Source organism: Cucumis sativus, chromosome 3, assembly GCF_000004075.3.
Source record: "Cucumis sativus cultivar 9930 chromosome 3, Cucumber_9930_V3, whole genome shotgun sequence".
In the NCBI taxonomy this organism is placed as follows: domain Eukaryota; kingdom Viridiplantae; phylum Streptophyta; class Magnoliopsida; order Cucurbitales; family Cucurbitaceae; genus Cucumis; species Cucumis sativus.
Window position 1 is genome coordinate 2628767 of NC_026657.2, and position 20525 is coordinate 2649291.

The following is a 20525-nucleotide window of genomic DNA, read 5'->3' on the forward strand; positions in this document are numbered from 1 at the left end:
GTATGTATGATTATTTATCATAACTACATAACCGTTTAAGATATGTTTCTGGTAAGCGATTGTGTTGGTTATGGTAAACGATTATATAATATAACGTAAATAATTGTGAAAAACTTCAAATCTAATGATCATGTTGACCATGATAAATAATCGTGTTAATAATTAAAAACAATATTTAAACGATTTTGATATTCTCAAAATAGGAGGAAGATGAAGAAAAATATTGAAACAATCGTGAAATAACTTCAAATCATCTTACGAAAAGTGATGAAGAAGAAATATGAGATTTGAACCGAAGAATAAATCGTTTAAAAACTAAAAAAAAATGAAAAAATCACAAATAAGATGAATACAAATTGTAAAGAAGAAAAAAAAGAAATGACGAACCATCTTGCAATATTCAAGAATAAATCTTTAATTTATAAAAACACACAAATAACTCCCCGAACTTTTAATTTTTTTTTGGTGCACGAATGAATTGAAAATATTTTTTTAATTTTGTTATTATCTAAAAACAGAATATATAAATATATTTCAAAAATATATAGAAAAGAATAATGGAGAGATTTTTTTTTTGTTTGTGGAAATTATATCATGGACTAACAAAGTAAATCTAAACTTCATTTAAAATTATAAAAATTAAAATAAAGGGAAGACAAAATATAAAGATTATATAAATATAATTGTACTAAAAAAAGAAGACTATTACAAGCTTCCATACTAATTTCTAAATTTCTAGAAGAAACTTATCAATTGGCTATTATTTTTTCTTAAGTAAATTATATTATTATGACTTCTCTTCTCATTATTATTTTCTCCATATACACACAAAAGAATGGTCTCTGCTCCTCTAATTATTTTGATGTAATTTGGAAACTAGTTTTTTTTTTTTAGTTTTAGTTTGAGAAAAGTACACAGAGAAAAAATTATAGAAGAAAATATTTTTCTGATATAAAGTTGTTGAAAATATTTATAAAATAAAACAAAATTGTAAATTTGATACTTTGAAATGTTTTTATTTTAATTGTAAGTTTCATCCATCCAATTTTTCACCAACCAAACCAAATGGAAGATTTAAAGGAAAGCATAAATTTTCACACAATTTTAAAATTAAATTCTTTCCTCAAAACTCAATAAAATAATATAAATTGGTATATATTGAGTAAGTAACCTTTTGAATGAATGAATGAATCACAACAAGTATACTTAATTTATACTACGAAAGAATTAACAAAGTCTTCATGCTTCAAATTTGGTATATACATTTGGAAGTTCATGTGTAGTTTTCTAAAATTGAAGGGTTTTGTATTGAAACATAAATTTAAAAATGTATTAAATTTGAAGAATAGTCAAAAGTTTGATCAATTGGAACTTAGTTCCAATTGTTTGATTTTGATATGTGGAAGTTTTTGTTTTTTTATAATCACTTCTATTTTTGTTATTTACCAAATTTTAAATAGATGAGAAATAATAGAAATTCCAATTAAAATACAAAAATTATGTGGCCATTATCCTTTCTCATTAAGATATTTAAGTTGCAATGAGAAATTGACTTTTCATAGGATCTTAAGGTAATGGTCAAGAATATTACCACCCCAACAAATTTTCAATTTTAAAAATCTAATCATATATATATATATAAGATCATCTAACCATAAAAAAATAAACTCATGATTTTTTGTGCCATTAATTGATTTGAACTTTGAAGCATGTTAGTTTATAGGAAAATTTTGTTCTTTTTTTAGTAAAAGATTCAACCTTTGACTTTTTATTTTTGATTTTTGATTTTTTAGTAGGGTGAGTTGAGTTCAATTCAACATAATCATATTTTTTTGTTTATTAATAGAAAAATCAAAGTGGAATGGTCTGTTAATTTATTTATTAGGTATTCTCATGAATTATAATTAGAATCATATAAGTTGAGCTATTAAAGATTATATTAATGTGATATGTAATTGAAACAGTAATTACCCATAGGTTTTTTCTTTTGTTGGTTTTTATATTTTGACTATTTGTTTAATGTTCAAGATGACTAATAATAATTACACACTAATAAGTAATAATAAAATAAAATTTTAGGTATTTTTAAATATAAAAAATTAAAACAATTTACAAAATATAACACAATCTTCCCAAATTAAATCTATAAGAATTTCTCTGTTTTTTAATAAGGTCTTCAAGTATGTATATATATATAATTTCTGTAAGTCTTTTAAATAAATAAATATATATATACAATTAAGAGCAACTTCGTAATTGTGTGTAGTAGTTTTTTTTTTTTTTTTTTTTTCTTTGTGGATTTTTTATATGAAGTTCTTTTTTAATAACCTTAATATTTATTATATGTTATGATATTAAATAATAGCACATTACAATTAAATGATATATTTTAATATTATAGAATAATTGTTGGTTAAAATAAATTGTGTAGGAAAAGAACATTAGAATAATATCAAAGAAAAAAGAATTTAAATTTATATATCTTTTTCAAGTTCTAAAAATTTAGAAAGCAAATAAACAAAAACACATATATCAAAGTTACATACACACCCGCAACGTGTTCAATGGTCTCCAATTTTCTTATGATTTTTCTCATTTTAAGAGAAGTGAAGAAATTTATTTCAATTTTTCAAAATATATTTATATATTTTAAAATTATAGTATATGAACTAAAATATTTATAAAATATAGTAATGATAGTATTTTAATTTGTGTGTTATAAATTAATTTCTGTTTTATTTATAGTTATGAAAATGAGAAAGGGAATTTTGGTACGACGGCGTTTTAAATACGACGATGACTTGGGGTCGTGAACAGCAGGTGAAGTGCACGCTCTAATAAATCGCGTGAGAATTCTGTTTGATTTCCCACGTCAAGTCCATTTCACACTTCTTGTGAAATTAGGAATAAATTCTGCCTTTTCCATTTCCACCTATAAACTCCGCCAAAATTTTCATCAATCTCCAACGTTTAATCAATGGCTCGCGGTGAGATCTCTGTCCCCGTCTCACTCGTGGCGGTGGTGGTTCTAGTGGTGGCCGTTGCCTTCCTGGAGGCACAGGAGGTCCCAGACTGTGTTTCCAAGCTTACATCATGTGTGGATTTCCTCAAGTCCAATAATCCCCCGGCGACTTGCTGCGATCCCATCAAGGAAGCTGTGGCCACGCAGCTTCCCTGCCTTTGTAACCTGTATACGACGCCGGGTTTGTTGAATTCCTTCGGCGTTAATGTCACCGATGCTATTCATCTCACTAATGCTTGCGGCGTCCCTGTTGAACTCTCCAAGTGCAAAAGTAGGGATTAAACGTTGTTTTATTCTTCTTGATCTTCTCGTTGTTGATTTGAAATTTGATTGTTGTTTGATTATTGAATACAGCTGGTGCTCCGGCTCCGCAGCAGGGTGGTCCTTCACCACCGGGAGGTAATTTTCTCGAACTCGTACGGACCTTTTTTTTGGTCGAAAGAACTCGTAGGGCTGTTTTCGTCATTTCGGTTTCTTATTTTCATTTTCAAATTTGTTGAGATATTTATTTTTGTGAATATTTGAAGTTTATGACAGCTGGATTAATTTGCTGCATGAATTAAATCAATGTTCATCCGCTCTCACCAACCTTCACTTTTATTTATCAAAGTCTCCTATTAGTTCCATTTTAGCTTTTATATCTCCAAAAATTTTGTCATATCTTTTCTATTCATAATGTATTTAGTCTAAATTTTAAAAATATGTTACACGAAAATTATCATTTAATCTAACTCAGTTGTTTGACTACATCTAAGATTATTTGAAAATAGAGTAATTAAAATTTTAAAAAGTTTGAACTAAAATTGAATAAAACTTCAAGGGATTTGAATGGTATTCTTCTAAAAAAAAGTTAAATATGAAAATTATATTGAACTTTGTTATTTATTTATTTATTTTTAATATTATCTAACTCTATAAATGTTTTAAATATATATATATTAAGTAGAAAAATTTTAAAATTTTGAATCAATTAGAAATATGAAATGATGTGACGTGAAAGTATGTTTCTCTTTGAAGTGTTTTCTTTTTTTAAAAAAAATTAAGGGTAGTTTAATTTTAAAATGTTGATTAATCTTTGAAGGTCTTTAATGAACAAAAAATATATAAATAATGTTGTTTATAAAATTATTTGGTAAAATATTGTTGTTTTCAAACTTTATATTAATATAGCTATTTGGTCTTCTAGACAACCCTAGAAAATTAAAAACTATATGAGAAGATAACTTTGTAGTCTTGAAATTAAAAAATAAAAAATAAAAGAAAGAACTTTAGGGTTTGTTGAATTACTTTACTAGATGGGAAATCATTTTTTAAAGAGAGAAATTAAATGATTGTTGGAATATATTGGGAAATCTTAATGTGAAACCCTCTTTTTCTTTTCTATTTATTGTATTGTGAGCCCTGCCTAATTAATTTGAAAACTTATTGATTGTTCAAACCAAACCAAACAAGGAGCCCACTAATTTCCCAACCACTCTCTTACTTTAAATATTTTATTATTTTTCAAAATTTTAATCCATTTCTTTGTAGAAAATAGTGTATTTTGATTTTGAAAAGTATCAACAATAAATTGGAAAGTTATTGAAAATATAGTGGCAAAACTATTATTTTCAAACAAGTAATTAAACATAAAAATAAACAAAAAAACAAGCCAAAAATTTGCCTATAAAATTATTTTTAGAAATTAAGTATTCTTTGCATGTTTGGAAGAATTTTAGTTCATTGTTGAAGCCATTTTTAGATAGTCTATACACAATCACTCAAAAGCTAATAAACAAACTATATATAAAGTGGGACTGTGTAATAGAAAGTAAACTTAACTCGTCTTTGATTTCCTTTTTCTTGAAGTAGGTATGTGTTTAAATTGATCTGAAATAGATACGATTGTTGTTTCTGTACTCCATTTTATGTTTTACGTACTTAAATGGTATTGATTTGTGATTGTTTTTGGAACAGTTCCTGGAAATCACGCAGAAAAATTTGGGTTGACTGGAATTACATCTCTACTCGTATTCTTGGCCTCTCTAGCATTTTATTAGGATCTTACCATACTCAGCCTTATTTGATTAAGCTATTATCCTAGTGAATAACGTTGATCAATTTTCTTTATATATTTTAGGGATTATAGTGAGTGTTCGAGACTTCATGTTTGAAGCATTTGTTAGATTGTCTTATATAATAATATGTTTTGTTCCTTTACCACAATATTTATTTTGATTTGAGTTATTATGGCCTAATTGGCTTGCTCATTGCCTCATTCCATCCCTTTCAATAATTTGTAATACAATTTTCTATTATATTTGAGTTTTAATATTCCCTCTTCATTTTCTCAATTCTTAGATATAACAATTAGATTAAGGTTGGTTAATGTTCATAAATATAATAAACGACAAAATATTTACGATCGGTGTAACAAAATGTAAAAGTTGATAAAGCTGACTATTTTTTAAAATATTTCAAGTTTGTCATTCATTTTCATCGTTTTTTTTTCTTCTTTTTTCTTTTCATCGTCTTTTTCTTTAGACATTGTACTAAATATAAATATAAAGATCTATTTTTTTAAAAAAAAATCAAACTGTTATTTGGTTGTTTAAGATCGTTGCCAAATACAAAAGATTGTGAAAAAACAAATTATTGGGATATTGAATAACCAAATTTAAACGATTATGTGCCAAATAATCTAAATAATGGTTTACCAAATATATTACACGCTCGTATGTGTCAATTAATCGATATTTTTCATTATGGGTTTGTGGATTTTTTTTTTTTTCGAAATTGTTAGATATAGTGTTTTATTATATATTTTTTAAAAGACCACTTTAAAGTATTAGCAATATAGCAACATTTTTAAAAAATGAAAAATATGTCAAAATCTGTGATGGTCTATAACTTATAGAAGTTTGCTATTGATAGATAGACTATAAAGTTTACAAAGGATAGAAGTCGATCGGTGATAAAGGTTGCTATAATTGCAAAAAAAAAAAAATTAAATGTTACTACATACTTTATTATTATCTTTAAAATTGCTATACTAATTATTCTAACAACCTATTTGTTGGTTGTTGATTGGATACTATTTTAATTTTACTTAACGAAGTTGGTAAAGCAGATAGTGCAATTTTATAACATAGGATCATATACTCATTTTGGGACAATTATACGGGTTTGAGCAGAGATTTAGATCTTTCCACCGAGATTACATATAAAAAAGAACTTCTACCAACCACATTTTTGGTGCAACAACATACATTTAAAAAAACCAAAACTTATATCTACAACATATGTTAGTGAGCGTAAATCCATTTGAAATCTAAACTAAATTTTATTTTAATAAAGATATAACTTAGGTCGTAGACCGTAAAAAATTGCAAGGGCTTCAACACATGAAGGTTGCAAAGACAAATTCATAGATAATTTTAAAGATTCTACACGATCTAATTTCACCACAAAACTCCATCATTTAATTGTGCAGTCGAATATATCCAACTTTTGCATACATTCTTTATTTTTGAAGTCAAATAGTGTCTAAACGTCTTTAATATGTGATAGTCAAACAACGAGATATAAACATAAAATGAGGTATAAAAAAGTGTGGTGAAATGATTCCACATTTTATGTCAATCTTGTGGTTGATATTGGGCAACAAATTGACTAAGAAAAATTAGTACAACCATTTGTTAAAAGAAATAGAAAAACAGTTAAAAATATTAGAAAGATAACAATATTTTAGTTTAGTAACAAAATGTAATGATAAATGTTTTAGTATATTTAAAATATATATTGGAATTATAAAGTGAAGTAAAGGTTGTTAGTTATATTGGGCACAGCAGTTACCTTGATTGTTTCGTTATACTGAGAGCTTCACGCTAGGGCTTGTTTTCTTCTTCCACATTCCAGCTTCCAATCTGCTGCAGACGGAGCCGTGCTTGTCACCGGTAACCATTTCATTTCTATTGCCTTTTCCTTTTATCCGAATAATCAATCTTCGTTTCTTTCCCCATTTTTTTCTGCCCTAGCGTTTACCCCATTGTTTTCGGGTCCATTTTGAAGATTCTGTATATCTCATATCTACTGTGCTTTCTCGATTTCACTTTGAACACCTTCGTTTTTCTTATAGCCGATTTCTGCTCGAGGGGTTCTTCCGTTTGAGGCGAATCCGAATTTGCTCTAGTGGGTTTCGAGAATGGGACGACTGATATGATACCCAATTTTTTGTTTTTTGTTTTCTGTTTTTGAAATTTCCACTTTTTATAATTATTGACAATGTTAGTAGATAGAAATACATAGGAACTTATGGGTGCGAGTGGTATTTATTAGCTTAAGTTTCCCCTCTACTTGTGGAATTGTCTCTGATGTCCAATTTTGTTATCACGTTCCTCAATCACTTGTGCTTACTTTACTTACGATTATGTGGACGACAGGGTCTGGTCTGTAGTCTATTATATATTTGGATTTTCGTTCATTTTTGTCACTATTAATTGAAAATGCATCTGTTTTCTGGATGTTGGTTTGTTCGAGTTGTGTTGGCTTGTGATCAGATTGCGTTTCACTCGGTATCCATGTTTGTTAATGTGTATATCAGTATTTGGAAGCCATCATTGATTGGCCCTCGTGGTCAATTAAGGTCATGGATGTTAGAAGAAATGAATTCAATCATGGTGGTCATCTAGCTTAGGTTCAATATCCAACAAGCTTTCTTGGAATCCAAGTGTTATAGCGTAGAAACCACTTCATAACCCCAGTAAGTTTCGTTTCACTCAACCATGCCCTTTTTGGTTAATGGAGGATTGAGGTTGCTGTTGGATCTTTGTGATTCAATTTGGGAAACAACTTGATTGTTCATTTGTATATTAATTTTTAGAGCTAACATTGAAAAGAAAAGTGTCCAATAACGTGTTTGTTCATTAAAAGTCCTGCCATAGAAGATCGATTTTCAACTACTGTACAAGGACGAGTACTCAATTTGAATTGATTTTTATAGGTCCTGTGGTATCCCTGGAACTGCATTAATTGGCCATTATAAGCCTCTAATTGGTTGGAATAGGGAGATTCAGCCCCTTCACAGTTCTGGCTACTGCTCTAATAATTTCTCAGCTTTCCTTGAGGAGATTTTTCTCCTCTTCTAGAGGCTTTGGTAGTTTATCAACTTCGATGCATAGTTTCTATATGCTCCGGGTTCAATCTCTCTCTCCCTCTCTCATTTTTTTTATTCCGAGGCTTTGGTTGAATTCTAAGAATTTGCAATGGTCCACTTAGAAATTAGTCATTTTCTTTATTCATTAATAATGTTTTTGATGATGGAAAATTTAGCTGGCGGGGATTATTTATAGACCTTTCTTTGTCCTTTCCTTGTAAGATATACATGTAATTATTGTGTTTATGATTTATAAGCGATGAATATGGTTGTAAAACTTTTAAAAGATATTAGCATTTAGTTTGAATCCAATTTCCAAAAAACGTGAACTTAAACTTGACATGGCAAGTGGTAAAGATGCATCATGCAGATTAGAGTTAGGACACAAAATTTGTTTGGCGAAAGTTTACAAATGCTCTGAACATATCATTAATATGCTCAATACGTGTCCATCACATGTCTAAAGTGCTTAGTCAGCATTTGCACTTGTCTGATTCTTTAGACGTTCCAAAAGCCAGAGTATTGTTCATTTTGTCATGAACATCATACCCTTCGGTTTGAAGGACTAGCATAATTGTTTATTTTCATATGTTCTTGTACTGTTGATGAATATCTTGCTGGATTAAACCCTTGCACAAAGTGTGTTACTGGCAGTTGTAACAGCTCTTTTTCCCTTGTAAAAAGTGACACAGTTGTAGGATCTGTGGCAAATTATGGATTTCCTTGGATAAAGAAAATAGAGAGATCATTTATTTGCTTTTATTTATATTATATTTTAAGACGGATAATTGTATATCTTCTGCAATTTGGACTTCCTTTTCTCCCACTAGTTCATTGTTATGCAACTTGTTTTGCTTTATTATACATGTTTGTAACTATAATGTGGTCTATGTCATGGTTTTCAGGTAGTCTGCCTTAGAGCAAAATGGGTGATTTTTCCATTCAGATTAGTTCAAACCTTGTTAATATGCTAATTGATGATACTGAAAAACCAAAAAGAAAACCGAGAAGAAATAAACCCAAGGTACCCCAAGAAGGTAAAAAGCCCCAAGTAAAGGTTGATCAGAAACATACATCTGATGATTCTGGAACGCTCAAAGGAAGCACAAGTGATGGATGGCCACACCAACCTGCTCCAATCTTCCTTCCTATAATTCCTCCCGTTCATCCCGCCAATGCAGAGCTAGACGCAATCCGATCCGTCCTGCAAGACAGTGAAAGGGTTGTGGATAAGTTACAGAAGCAGGAGGACAACATGCTGAAGGAAGTTACTCAAAGGGCAAAAGACCTCCATGACAAGGAGTTCAAGCTCCCTTACCAGAAGCCTATGCCATGTGTGGCTGAGAGCCAAGCTTGCTTTCAATGCTACAAAGATCATCCCAACGACTACTTGAAATGTGCTAGTCTCGTAAAAAATTTTGAAAATTGTAACCGGCAAGCTCGGCAGAAAATAAGTTCGGCGGAGAAGTAGAATTGTTGTCTGCAATGAATTTGTTCCTGAATTGAGAATGTTGTGATTTCAAGTTCTCACTGAGGGAAGGAAAAAAAAACAAAGGAAAAAAAACTGATTTTGCCAACAGAAATAACCCAAGACATGAGTTGGGGAGATGCTTCAAGTCAAATTTGTGTATGACACTTGTTAAACCGTATTGGCACAGCCTTTCTTTCGTTTAGGCTCTTGCAGATGTGAGGCTTTTGTTTTTGGTAATGAAAATGAAATCAGAATTCAGCGGTTTTTTTTAATGTACTTCGAAATATGTTAGTTTACCATATACTTATTTTCACATATTAAAACAAAATGTGAATATGATATAGTTAACAAATATTTCGAGCTTGTTTAAAAGGTAACAACATTTAGTTATTAATTTTTGTTTTCTTGTTTTTCAATGAATTTTTAGAAATATTTATTGACATTTTAAATCTTCCCCGAGAGAGAGTTACTTGAGACTTTTTGTTCTTGCGGTGTTTAAATATAATGAACTTTTTGGATTATATCAATAAAATCTTTTTAAATATAAAACTCACATTTAAACGACTCGTTCCTTTACAAGACTAGCATAGTTTAATTGGTTGGTATATATTATTTACTCAAAGTTTTTTTTAGTGGATTGCATAAATGACATTTAACTAAAAAATAATAAAATATATACCGCAAGGATATATAGTATTTCTTTTTTATTTCTCAAAATTGAAAGTTGTTAGTGGCCGTGATAGCTTTCCATTTTAAATATGTGGTATTAGTTGCGATTATCGATAATGACCCTCAATTATAGCTTCTACCAATAATAATCAATAAAAGACAAACTTGACATTTAAAAAAAGTTTACACTTTTATTCATCCACGTTTGCTATAACTTTCAAAGTTTTCTTACTATAACTTTGAAATGGGAATGAATCTACAACCTTTAAGAACATACAACAACACATTGGTTTGGATTTTTTTTTCTCAAAATTCAATGATTTGGTTAAAATATGGTTTAAGAAATTAAGAACAAAGTTTTAAATATAATATAATAGACATCTAAATTAGGAAATAATAATCCCACAATTTTGTAAGAAGTCAGACATTTTTATTACAATATATGTTCACATTTTGTAATTTTGGTTTTTTTTCTAAATGTTTAGTTACATGTATAACTATTAATCTTTCATTGGTATGTCTTAAAAATTTCTAGACTTTGAATAAAATTTAACACCGTTTGTAAACATAGAATAGATTAGAAATTTTGAAAATTGAGGAATTGAAACAATGCATAATGTTTACGTCAGGTCGCAAATCTAAAAAAGTTTTACTTATGCTCTAAGCTATAATTCTATGTAGTCCCCATCACAAATAAATACTATAAATCACATAAACCTACCCAAAGAGTTGGTTGATGACACCACATAGATAACAAAAGGAGGTTGACAAATCAACAAAATATAATTTCATGTACAACACATTGTTTTAGAGGCAATGCATTTAATTTCATAAAACATGTTAGTTTGGTTTCTTTAATTTTTAGTTTCACACGATGTTTCATTGTAAAGGTTAGAGATTTGGTTCTTCAATTCAAGTTTTGTTATGTGATAATTGACATGCACTCCATTTCATGAAGTTGAAAATTATTCAATCTCTTTACATCTCCATAATTGTTATATTGAAAAAAAAAAATCTTAATTTCTTATGTTATTCGTGTTGAAAGTTATGATAAATTAATCGACGAGAAAATGTTTTTTCTTCTAATGGAAGAAGGGAGTGTAAAAGAAGAAATCAATAAATGTAAAAAAAAAAAAAATTAAATACCATTTTTGTCTCAAAGTTTGCTCAATTTTAGTTTATTTGTTTTAACAAATCTTAAATTTGGTTTCTTCAAGTTATTTTTTTATCAAAAGAGGAATTGTCAAAAATAGCAAATTTGACAAAATGTTTACGAGCGTAAAATTTCAGATTGTATCAATAACAAACATTTGCAGTGACTTCTATCCAAAGTTATGATTGATATAATTCAAATTTTTGTTATTTTTAAAAATACTCATATTTTACTATTTTTTAAAATACCCTTACTTTACTATGTTTGAAAATGCTCCTAATGGAAGATTAGGTAATAACAATAACTTTTATGTAAAAAGAAAATAATAAACTAATACTAAATTGATTAGATAACAAAAAGAGAGTTTTTTTTTAATAAAGAAAACCAGCCATAAAAGTGATGATTAAATTTAAGATTGAGAGAGCGAAAAAATTGAATAATTAAAAATACAAAATTTTAAATTGTAAAAATATACATATTTTAATCTAAAAAGAAAAAAAGTTAGATATAATTGAAGAAGATGACAAAATTTTAAATTCTATTACTGATAACTATTGATAGAAGTGAGTCTACAAAATATAGCAAAATTTTTATTCGTTTCAATTTTGCTATATTTTGTAAAAGATAGAAGTCTATCAATGTCTATCGTTTGAACATTAAAGAGTTTAAATTTTATTTTTTGGTTATATTTTATAAATATTTTCGTCCATTTAATATATTTGAAATTTTTCTAATAAAAAATGGATTTAAACATCATTTCATCTTTACAAATAGAAATTATCGGAAAATTTCATCCAAAAATGATACAAGAAAACCACGTGAAGATCACGTGAGGGAGATAAACGAAGGGCGAATTCCTCGTTTCCTCCTCGCTCAACAAAGCAAGTAGTCAACTACTTTATTGCCGTTGTATTTCAATTACTCGGCTCCTTTCCCTTTCCTCCTATCGGCCGTCATTTTCTTCCCGGAGTCCCGGCGGCCGGAATCTCTTCCCTCCAACTTCAGACCTTCCGATGTTACTAACCTTCTATTTCTGATCTTCTCTTTCTCACTAATTCTATCTTCTCAGGTACTCTCACTGTTGAACTCTTCAAGCATTACTCGCTCACCATTTTCTTTTAATTTTGATTTCAATAGTTTTCATAAGTTTAATCTTCGTGAAAATCCATTTCAGTCAAGTTAATTTGTTGAATTATTCGTTTTCTTAGCAGTTTCTGAAGATGATAGTAGTTAGCAAAGCATGAGTTGATAAATTAAAGTTTAGTTGCATGTTTTAGTTTAATGAACTTAATATGAGTTGTAGTTGAATTCATTTTCAGATTCTGAATATCTAAGAAAATGGAAAAGGTAAGAGATTATTTGCTTAAGTGAATGGTGATTACACAAGCTAATTGGATTTGTGAATAGTGGATAGATGTTGTATGGTGGGTGAATTTTTGTATTTCTAATGTTTTGTCAACAGAATTAGGAACTTTAGAAGTTCTGATTGTAACAGTACAATACTCATGTGGTATTTTCAGTACATGAATGGATTAGAATGCTTTGGATTTGGGACATTTTCATTCATACTAGATTTCACCTTTTCTCCTGAATGTATGAGGGTTTCAGTTTCTACTTTTCTTTGCTTTTTCCTTGTGTTTTTTTGTGTCAAATGACTGATCCACTTTAGAAACTAAAAGTGAGAACTTTATCTGTTCATCATAAAAGATCAGGTTTATTTATGGCTCCTTGGGCATGTCATTGTTGAAATGTCTATGGAGAATTTTCTACATTGTAAAGTACATGATGTGCATGCTCAGCAGTCAACACAAACTGAATTGTAAGACTATTCTCAGTCCAGTTTGTGAGAACTTTAGGTTGCAGTATAGAATAGATCTTGTTCAAGTAAGGTCGCAAGTTAAATGAAAAAAAGAAAAGATAATAACAATAAAGAATAAGACTATAGATTTCTTGAGTAATGAGACTATTGAAATCTTTAGATGTAGACAATGCTTACTTTAGAAAACTTGACAAAAGTAAGTAGTAGGAAAGAGTTGGAAAGACTCTTCACAAAAGATAAGAATATAATATTTAAAAAAGAGAAGGAAAAGAGCTTTGAGTGAGAATATCATCTGAATGAATGAAGCTTGCAATGGAGAAGAGTTAGATGAAGTCTTGAAAGGTCAGAAAATCAAGGTTAGATTCTTGCTGCTGTGTACCTGAAGAATGTTCACCATCTGTCAACTGCTTGTGATAGGGAAATGTTCTAGCTGTGGACCTTGGTCTTCAGTTGATTTAAAATCATCAGGTAGGTCCATAGATGGTCTTTGATCAAGTATGTTTATCATAATAAACAATAGAGTTACTTTGACTCTGTCTCTGCAGTTGTCAAATAGTTTGTCTTCCCACCCGAAGGTGCACGCGATATGCTTCAAAATTTCTAGAAATTCAGTACTAGTAGAACTTTGACTTGATCTTCATTGTATTTATTTTGATCAACTGACTGTTCAAGTGGCTGTCTCTTTGGCCACTACAAAGATTTTAGCAATGGATCTCTATCAGCTACTTTGAAGATGTATCAGTGACCACTGTCTAGAAAACAACAGAATAAAACACTCTTTTTTTTTAATTTTATTTAAATAGAAAATTTTCAGATTCATGGATTCCAGAAATTTTGTAAATCTGGAAGGCAAGTTTTTGGTAAGTTCCTGCTTAGAGTGACTTTCCAGGTGCTTTAAAACCATTGTCTAGCACCCAGAATCCTTTTCTTAAACACTCGGTAAGCATAAGCCATTCCAAACAATCTTTATGCCTAGACCACTTTGAAGTCAAAAGATGGTTTTTCTAGTTCTTGTTAACCATAGCTTCGTCAATCTCATTTGCCATCAATCTTGAGGTAGAAGGGCAGAGGTCTTTGATATTTTCTTCAGTCTAAAATTTTGTCATTCCCTAAAATTTGTTAGATATCCCATTATGTAAGGACATGCAAAAGTGAATCTCTACTTAGATGAGAGAGATTTTTCTATTTAAAGTAAGGGAGTAATTGTACAGAGGTAACTATTGTGAATTAGAAAGGGAGATAGTTGTGTGTGGAGTAGTGAATGAGGTCATCATATCTATTTGTATTCGTTGAAAAGTCCTGCATGTACATGACAATGATATTGAATGGGAAGAGATAGAGCTTGAAATTGAAACTGATGCTACTTCAATAGATGAAGTAAAGACGTCCCTCAATTTGGGCATTGTTTTCACAACACTAGTACTATAGCAAAGTGAGGCATTGGTGCTAATCCATCGTGAAGCAGCACCAATTTTATTTGCTAGCCATCGCTTAAAAAATGAATATTAAAGCATGAGGTTTCTAATTATGGATATTTGTGTGGAAGGAAAACGAATTTGTAATGGAGTTATTCTATTACTTCAAGGTCCTACCCTTGCTGATGATCTTTTATCATTGGATTTAGGGGACATTGATATCATTATAGGAATACCGATCGAGGCTTTCAAAATCAGGCATCAATAGTGCAGATTATCTTGTGGAGTGAGGCAGCTTACCCTTTCTTCTGAAGAGGAAGATCAACTCACTTTTATTCCCTAGGTTTGCCACTGTAGAAAGAAAAACATCAATCACCAAATTTAACTATTTGCAGACAGACTTTTTGTCTACCTCTATTTGTTGGATTTTTTTGTATGTGCCTTTTATTTCATTCTTGAAATAAAAGCCCAACTTTCTATCTGGGAAAAGAAGAAAGAATCATCACAGACACTTCCCATTTAGCATCTGACCATATAGGAGGATACTAAACAAACTTGCCCGGACATTGGATATTAACAAATGATAGGCCAGTGCAAGAAATGCTATCAGCTGTAATGATTTGGCCTAGTGCTTATTCCGTTTTTATTCCTGTTTCACTAGGTAAAAGAGAAGTTGGAATTTGGCCTTTTGCATTAATTTTCAGCATTCCAGATTATTGATCCTTCGAAGTTCAAAATTTTCTATCCCTGTAATCAAGGAGTTCTTAGATGAACCAAGGGGAGTCACAATTCTTTCCTTGCTTGACTTCTGGAATATAACCAAATAACTGAGGGCCAGAAAAGAGGATCATAAGACCACGTCTTGTGTGCACGAGTATTACTTTTAGTCCCTGATCATGCTTCGGGCTTAAAACTGTATTAGCTATATTAACGGCATACGTTCCAATTATTATTTTGCAATGTAAACTTAGCCTTTTTCTCTCTTACTCAATCAAATCTTAAATGTCTTCTCATTTATCTCTCATGTATGTTGTTTTCCCTCATTTTATTTGAATATTTCATCATAATGACCTACTGTAATATTCTTATTCTAGGGGCACAAAATATTGTATACCTTCTGCGATGGTAAAGGCATTCTACTAAACCATATATTCACAGATTGTGATATTTCCTATAGACAATGGTTCGAGGAAGGGATGCTTGTTGGGAGCATTGTGTTCTTGTTGATGCAACACGACAGAAGGTTCGATGTAATTATTGTCAGCGGGAATTCAGTGGAGGTGTATACAGGATGAAATTTCATTTGGCTCAAATAAAAAACAAAGATATTGTTCCATGTACTGAAGTACCAACCGATGTTCGAGACCACATTCAAGGTATATTAAGCACTCCTAAGAAACAGAAGGCACCTAAGAAACCAAAGGTGGATATGGAAACTGCAACAAATGGACAGCAACATAGCTCCTCTGCTAGTGGTGGCATCCATCATGGATCCAGTGGTCAGAATGAAAGCAACTGCCCATCGACGTATCCGTGCCTTTCACCAAGTGCACAACCACCAATTGATGATGCTCAAAAGCAGAAGAAGGATGAGACTGATAAAAAAGTTGCCATCTTTTTCTTCCATAATTCTATTCCTTTCAGTGCTGCCAAGTCTTTGTATTATCAGGAAATGGTGGATGCAATAGCAGAATATGGAGGAGGATACAAAGCACCAAGTTATGAGAAATTAAAATCTACTCTTTTGGATAAAGTGAAAGGTGACATACATAGTTCTTACAAAAAGCATAGAGATGAATGGAAAGAAACAGGCTGTACTATCCTGTGTGATAGTTGGTCCGATGGACAGACCAAATCATTTCTAGTCATTTCTGTTACTTGTTCTAAAGGAACACTGTTTCTGAAGTCGGTCGATATATCAGGTCATGAAGATGATGCAACTTACCTGTCCGACTTGCTTGAGACCATCATCCTTGAGGTTGGAGTGGAGAATGTTGTCCAAATTATAACAGATGCTACTGCCAGTTATGTCTATGCTGGGAGGCTTCTCATGACCAAGTACACTTCCTTATTTTGGTCTCCATGTGTTTCTTATTGTGTTAATCAGATGTTGGAAGACATCAGTAAAATCGAGTGGGTCAGTGCAGTATTGGAGGAGGCAAAGATCATCACCCGGTACATTTATAGTCATGCGTCAATTTTGAATACCATGCGAAAATTCACTGGGGGAAAGGAATTAATCAGGCCAAGAATTACTAGATTTGTGACTAATTTTCTCTCTTTGAGGTCCATTGTGATTCTTGAGGACAATCTCAAACACATGTTTGCTCATTCAGAGTGGCTGTCCTCAATTTATAGCAGGCGTCCTGATGCACAAGCAATTATTTCCTTGCTGTATTTGGATAGATTTTGGAAGGATGCACATGAAGCTATCAACATTTGTGAACCACTTATTAGAATTCTGAGAATTGTCGATGGAGACATGCCTGCCATGGGCTATATATTTGAAGGAATAGAGAGGGCAAAGGTTGAAATCAAAACATATTACAATGGCTTTGAGGATAAATATATGCCTATTTGGGAAACAATCGACCGGAGATGGAATTTGCAGCTTCACACAACGTTGCACACAGCAGCAGCGTTTCTTAACCCGTCTGTTTTTTACAATCCAAACTTTAAGATTGATCTGAGAATTAGAAATGGATTTCAAGAAGCTATGTTGAAGATGGCGACAACTGATAAAGATAAAATGGAGATCACTAGAGAACATCCTGCTTATGTAAATGGGCAAGGTGCTCTTGGTACCGACTTCGCTATCTTGGGGAGAACTATAAATGCCCCAGGTATGAAATATCATCATACTATATAATATCCATTGAACTATGCTATGCTCAATTTTTTTGCAAATTAAGAAATGTGGGTGTTTAAAAGCATTTGAATGAACCCACTTTCCATAACAACAAGCTGTTTTAGGTTGGACAAGTCTTACATGAAATTTATCCCCACTAACCCTCCAATTAGATCAAGGTTTTGTTACTCTTTTTCAGATGCTTATTGCATTTTCCATGTTGCATCCTTAGGTGATTGGTGGTCTGGGTACGGTTATGAGATCCCCACACTCCAGAGAGCGGCGGTACGAATACTAAGCCAACCTTGTAGTTCTTATGGGTGCAGTGGATGGAACTGGAGCACATTCGAAACCTTACATTCAAAGAAGCATAGTAGAGCCGAACAGGAAAAGTTGACTGATTTAGTGTTTGTACAGTGCAATCTTTGGTTGCAACACGTTTGTTTGACTCGGGATAGTAAATATAAACCCGTTGTATTTGATGATGTAGATGTGAGTTTAGAATGGCCTTCCGAGTTGGAATGCTCAGCTCATGTTTTAGATGATTCATGGTTGGATAATCTGCCTCTTGAAGGTAGAGGCAGTCCTTAAATATTTTTAAAGCAATCAGAAACAGATAGTTGATCCCTCTGATTGCATATCATTTCCAAATTTTCCATTCAAGTGTTCATAGATATCATCAAATAGAAGTTGTAAATTAGATAATCAAGCTCAAACTTGATATGTAAATTAGAGGGCACAACAATGGGCAATTTCCAAAATATGCTGTGGAAATCTTAGATAAATTCCAAAGGCAACCAACAAATGTTTCAAACTGTATATATATATATACACACATTTGCATATGTCATTATATGATAATATGTTAGTTTAAAAATAAGATGTGTGGTTAAAACTACATGTCAGGAACCAAGTTTGATCGGGTTAGGGATAAAAAGAAGTGATTAAAGTAAAAATTTCTTACTTTTTGAGTTAAACAGTCGTGGAATTCAAAATTGAGATAATGGAATAGAGGCCCCCAAAAAAGAAAAAAAAAATCGATATCGATTTTGTTCCACTTTTTTCAAAATTAAGAATTTTATCACTTTGCTTAAATCATCATTAGCCAACTTTACTAAAGTATTATTAAAATTTGAGTTTTCTGGATTAATAAGTTTCTTCCACTAGTTGAAATTTGTGGTTTTTCGTTGAAATGTGGTGTTGAAGTGAGTATTGAGGTGTAAGATCTATAGATTTTCTCGAAAAGGAAAAACTGAGAGAGAAAGAGAGGAATGAAAAGGCAAGAAATAAATTCTATCTTACGTCGAAAATGGTTCATTTTGGTAATTTCAACCTAATATAATATGATGTAATAAGAAAGTTAGAAAAAACTTCAATTTTAAAAATTATGACATATTTTATCATCCATCGTTATGTGTGAAAATTCTAATTAATCTAATGCAATAATTCCATAAACTAAGTTTAAATTGGGTAGAAATTAATTCAATTTGAAAATTAGAAAGAAAAAGAGGACAAAAAATGTTGTCATCAAATGCCTCTCATTTTCTTAAATAACCCTTTTCCCATTCTTCAAATTTAGTTTTGATGATTAGAGCAATTTTGGTTGGTGGTTGTTTTGTTTGGCTCTTCTATATAATAATGATAATAATATACAAACCCTAACTTAAATTAGGAAATAAGATAAGTTGCCATTATTCAAATGCCCTTTGCCTTCTTTCCAAGTCTCTCTCTAGTTGTCATCATTTCAATCCTCAAATTACAAGGACCAAAGCATATCTTTCTTATTTTTTTTTATTCTCAATTTTACTATTCAAATTCTCTATCAAGTTCTTCCCTAATAACTATTTACCTTTTCAATAAACAAATAAAGTAAGTAAAATTGCAAATTTATCTTTGTATGCAATAAATCCCAAAATCTTTAATTAGACATAAATCAAATTTTGTATTTAATAGAATCTTACACATTTAATTAACATTGTTTCTCTAGTTGCGAGAAACAACGACTTCCTCTAAAAGTTTGTTTTATCATTTCATGATGAACAATGTTATATTAGCAATCTCACAATGTTGCTTGTGGACAATAGTTTGGAGGTTAAGTTAATATTCTTCAAAGAAAAAGAAAAAAAAAAAGTCTTGTAAAGTGGAGTTTTAAGTGATCTATTTTTATAGCTATTCATAAATGAGTCTAAAATGGTTTAACATATAATTTAAAAATCTAATTTAGTAAACAATAGAAATTTATATGTAAATATTATAGGCATGGAGGCATGGGCGGAGAACGAGGGGGGGAGAAGGGGAAGGGGACAAGTTCCCATCCTTGTCTCTAGTTCCAAATATAATAAGTTATCATTGTTTGATTAATCTTAATCCCAAAAATCACAATATACTAAGGAAAGGAAGGTCACAGTTAGAGCCACTTGTTTGTGATCCAAATTTAGGGCTCTAACTAAGATTCAATACCATACATAGTAGCTTAGGGGTTTCAACATGCAAGGTTTCATTGTCAAATGTGTTGTTTTAACACGTCTTATCCAAATTTTTCGAATGAAATTTTGAAAAAAAATTGTGTATCAATATATAGACTTAACTATGAAATAGTGTGAATGGATTTCTAAAAAAATAGGAGCTGATATGATTTGAATAAAGAAAAGAAAATAGATATAATTAATACACCCTATCAATAAAGGATGGATCTTGAACTTCGAATTAATCTCCCACCTTTAATTTTCTTGTCCTTTTTGTTGAACTTTTAAAAGAATCAAATACTCCAAAAACTGAATATTTTGTTAATCTATTTAAAAATTTTAAAACTTTTTTATTAGATAGACATTTTTTTATGTTGAATATATAAAACCATTAACTTAATTTAAACTCCATTTTATTGAATTATAAATGGTACAAAAATTCTCAAATGGGTTTTATTACAAGAATCATATATTAAAATGTTAAGATTTTGTTAGAAGAATGATTATTTAGAAAAAAGAGTTCAAGATG

At 30.6% G+C, this 20525-nt stretch overlaps 3 protein-coding genes across 7 annotated transcripts; all 3 read left to right on the top strand.

Annotated features, from left to right (window-relative positions):
• Positions 1-2851: 2851 nt before the first annotated feature.
• On the top strand, positions 2852-5346 carry LOC101222106 (lipid transfer-like protein VAS). The gene is made up of 3 exons (XM_004147891.3): positions 2852-3293; positions 3377-3421; positions 4979-5346. Exons 1-3 carry the CDS (start codon positions 2978-2980, stop codon positions 5059-5061), a joined length of 444 nt encoding a protein of 147 aa, XP_004147939.1. The 5' UTR covers positions 2852-2977; the 3' UTR covers positions 5062-5346.
• A 1461-nt stretch (positions 5347-6807) lies between these two features.
• Positions 6808-9899, top strand: LOC101223062. Of its 3 annotated transcripts, XM_004147897.3 has the most exons (3): positions 6836-6957; positions 7140-7192; positions 9062-9899. In XM_004147897.3, the coding sequence occupies exon 3, from the start codon at positions 9082-9084 to the stop codon at positions 9625-9627; it is 546 nt and encodes a 181-aa protein (XP_004147945.1). In that variant the 5' UTR covers positions 6836-6957; positions 7140-7192; positions 9062-9081; the 3' UTR covers positions 9628-9899. The 3 variants fall into 3 exon arrangements, with proteins under 3 accessions (XP_004147943.1, XP_004147945.1, XP_031739197.1); XM_004147895.3 differs by lacking the exon at positions 7140-7192 and having other exon boundaries at positions 6808-6957; XM_031883337.1 differs by lacking the exons at positions 6836-6957; positions 7140-7192 and adding an exon at positions 7199-7763.
• A 2410-nt stretch (positions 9900-12309) lies between these two features.
• On the top strand, positions 12310-18292 carry LOC101222344. 3 transcript variants are annotated; one of them, XM_031883632.1, is made up of 3 exons: positions 12310-12518; positions 15861-17526; positions 17764-18122. In XM_031883632.1, the coding sequence occupies exons 2-3, from the start codon at positions 15864-15866 to the stop codon at positions 18120-18122; spliced, it is 2022 nt and encodes a 673-aa protein (XP_031739492.1). In that variant the 5' UTR covers positions 12310-12518; positions 15861-15863. The 3 variants fall into 3 exon arrangements, with proteins under 3 accessions (XP_031739492.1, XP_011650424.1, XP_031739493.1); XM_011652122.2 differs by having other exon boundaries at positions 12311-12518; positions 15778-17526; XM_031883633.1 differs by lacking the exon at positions 12310-12518 and having other exon boundaries at positions 15864-17526; positions 17764-18292.
• The last annotated feature ends 2233 nt before the right edge of the window (positions 18293-20525 follow it).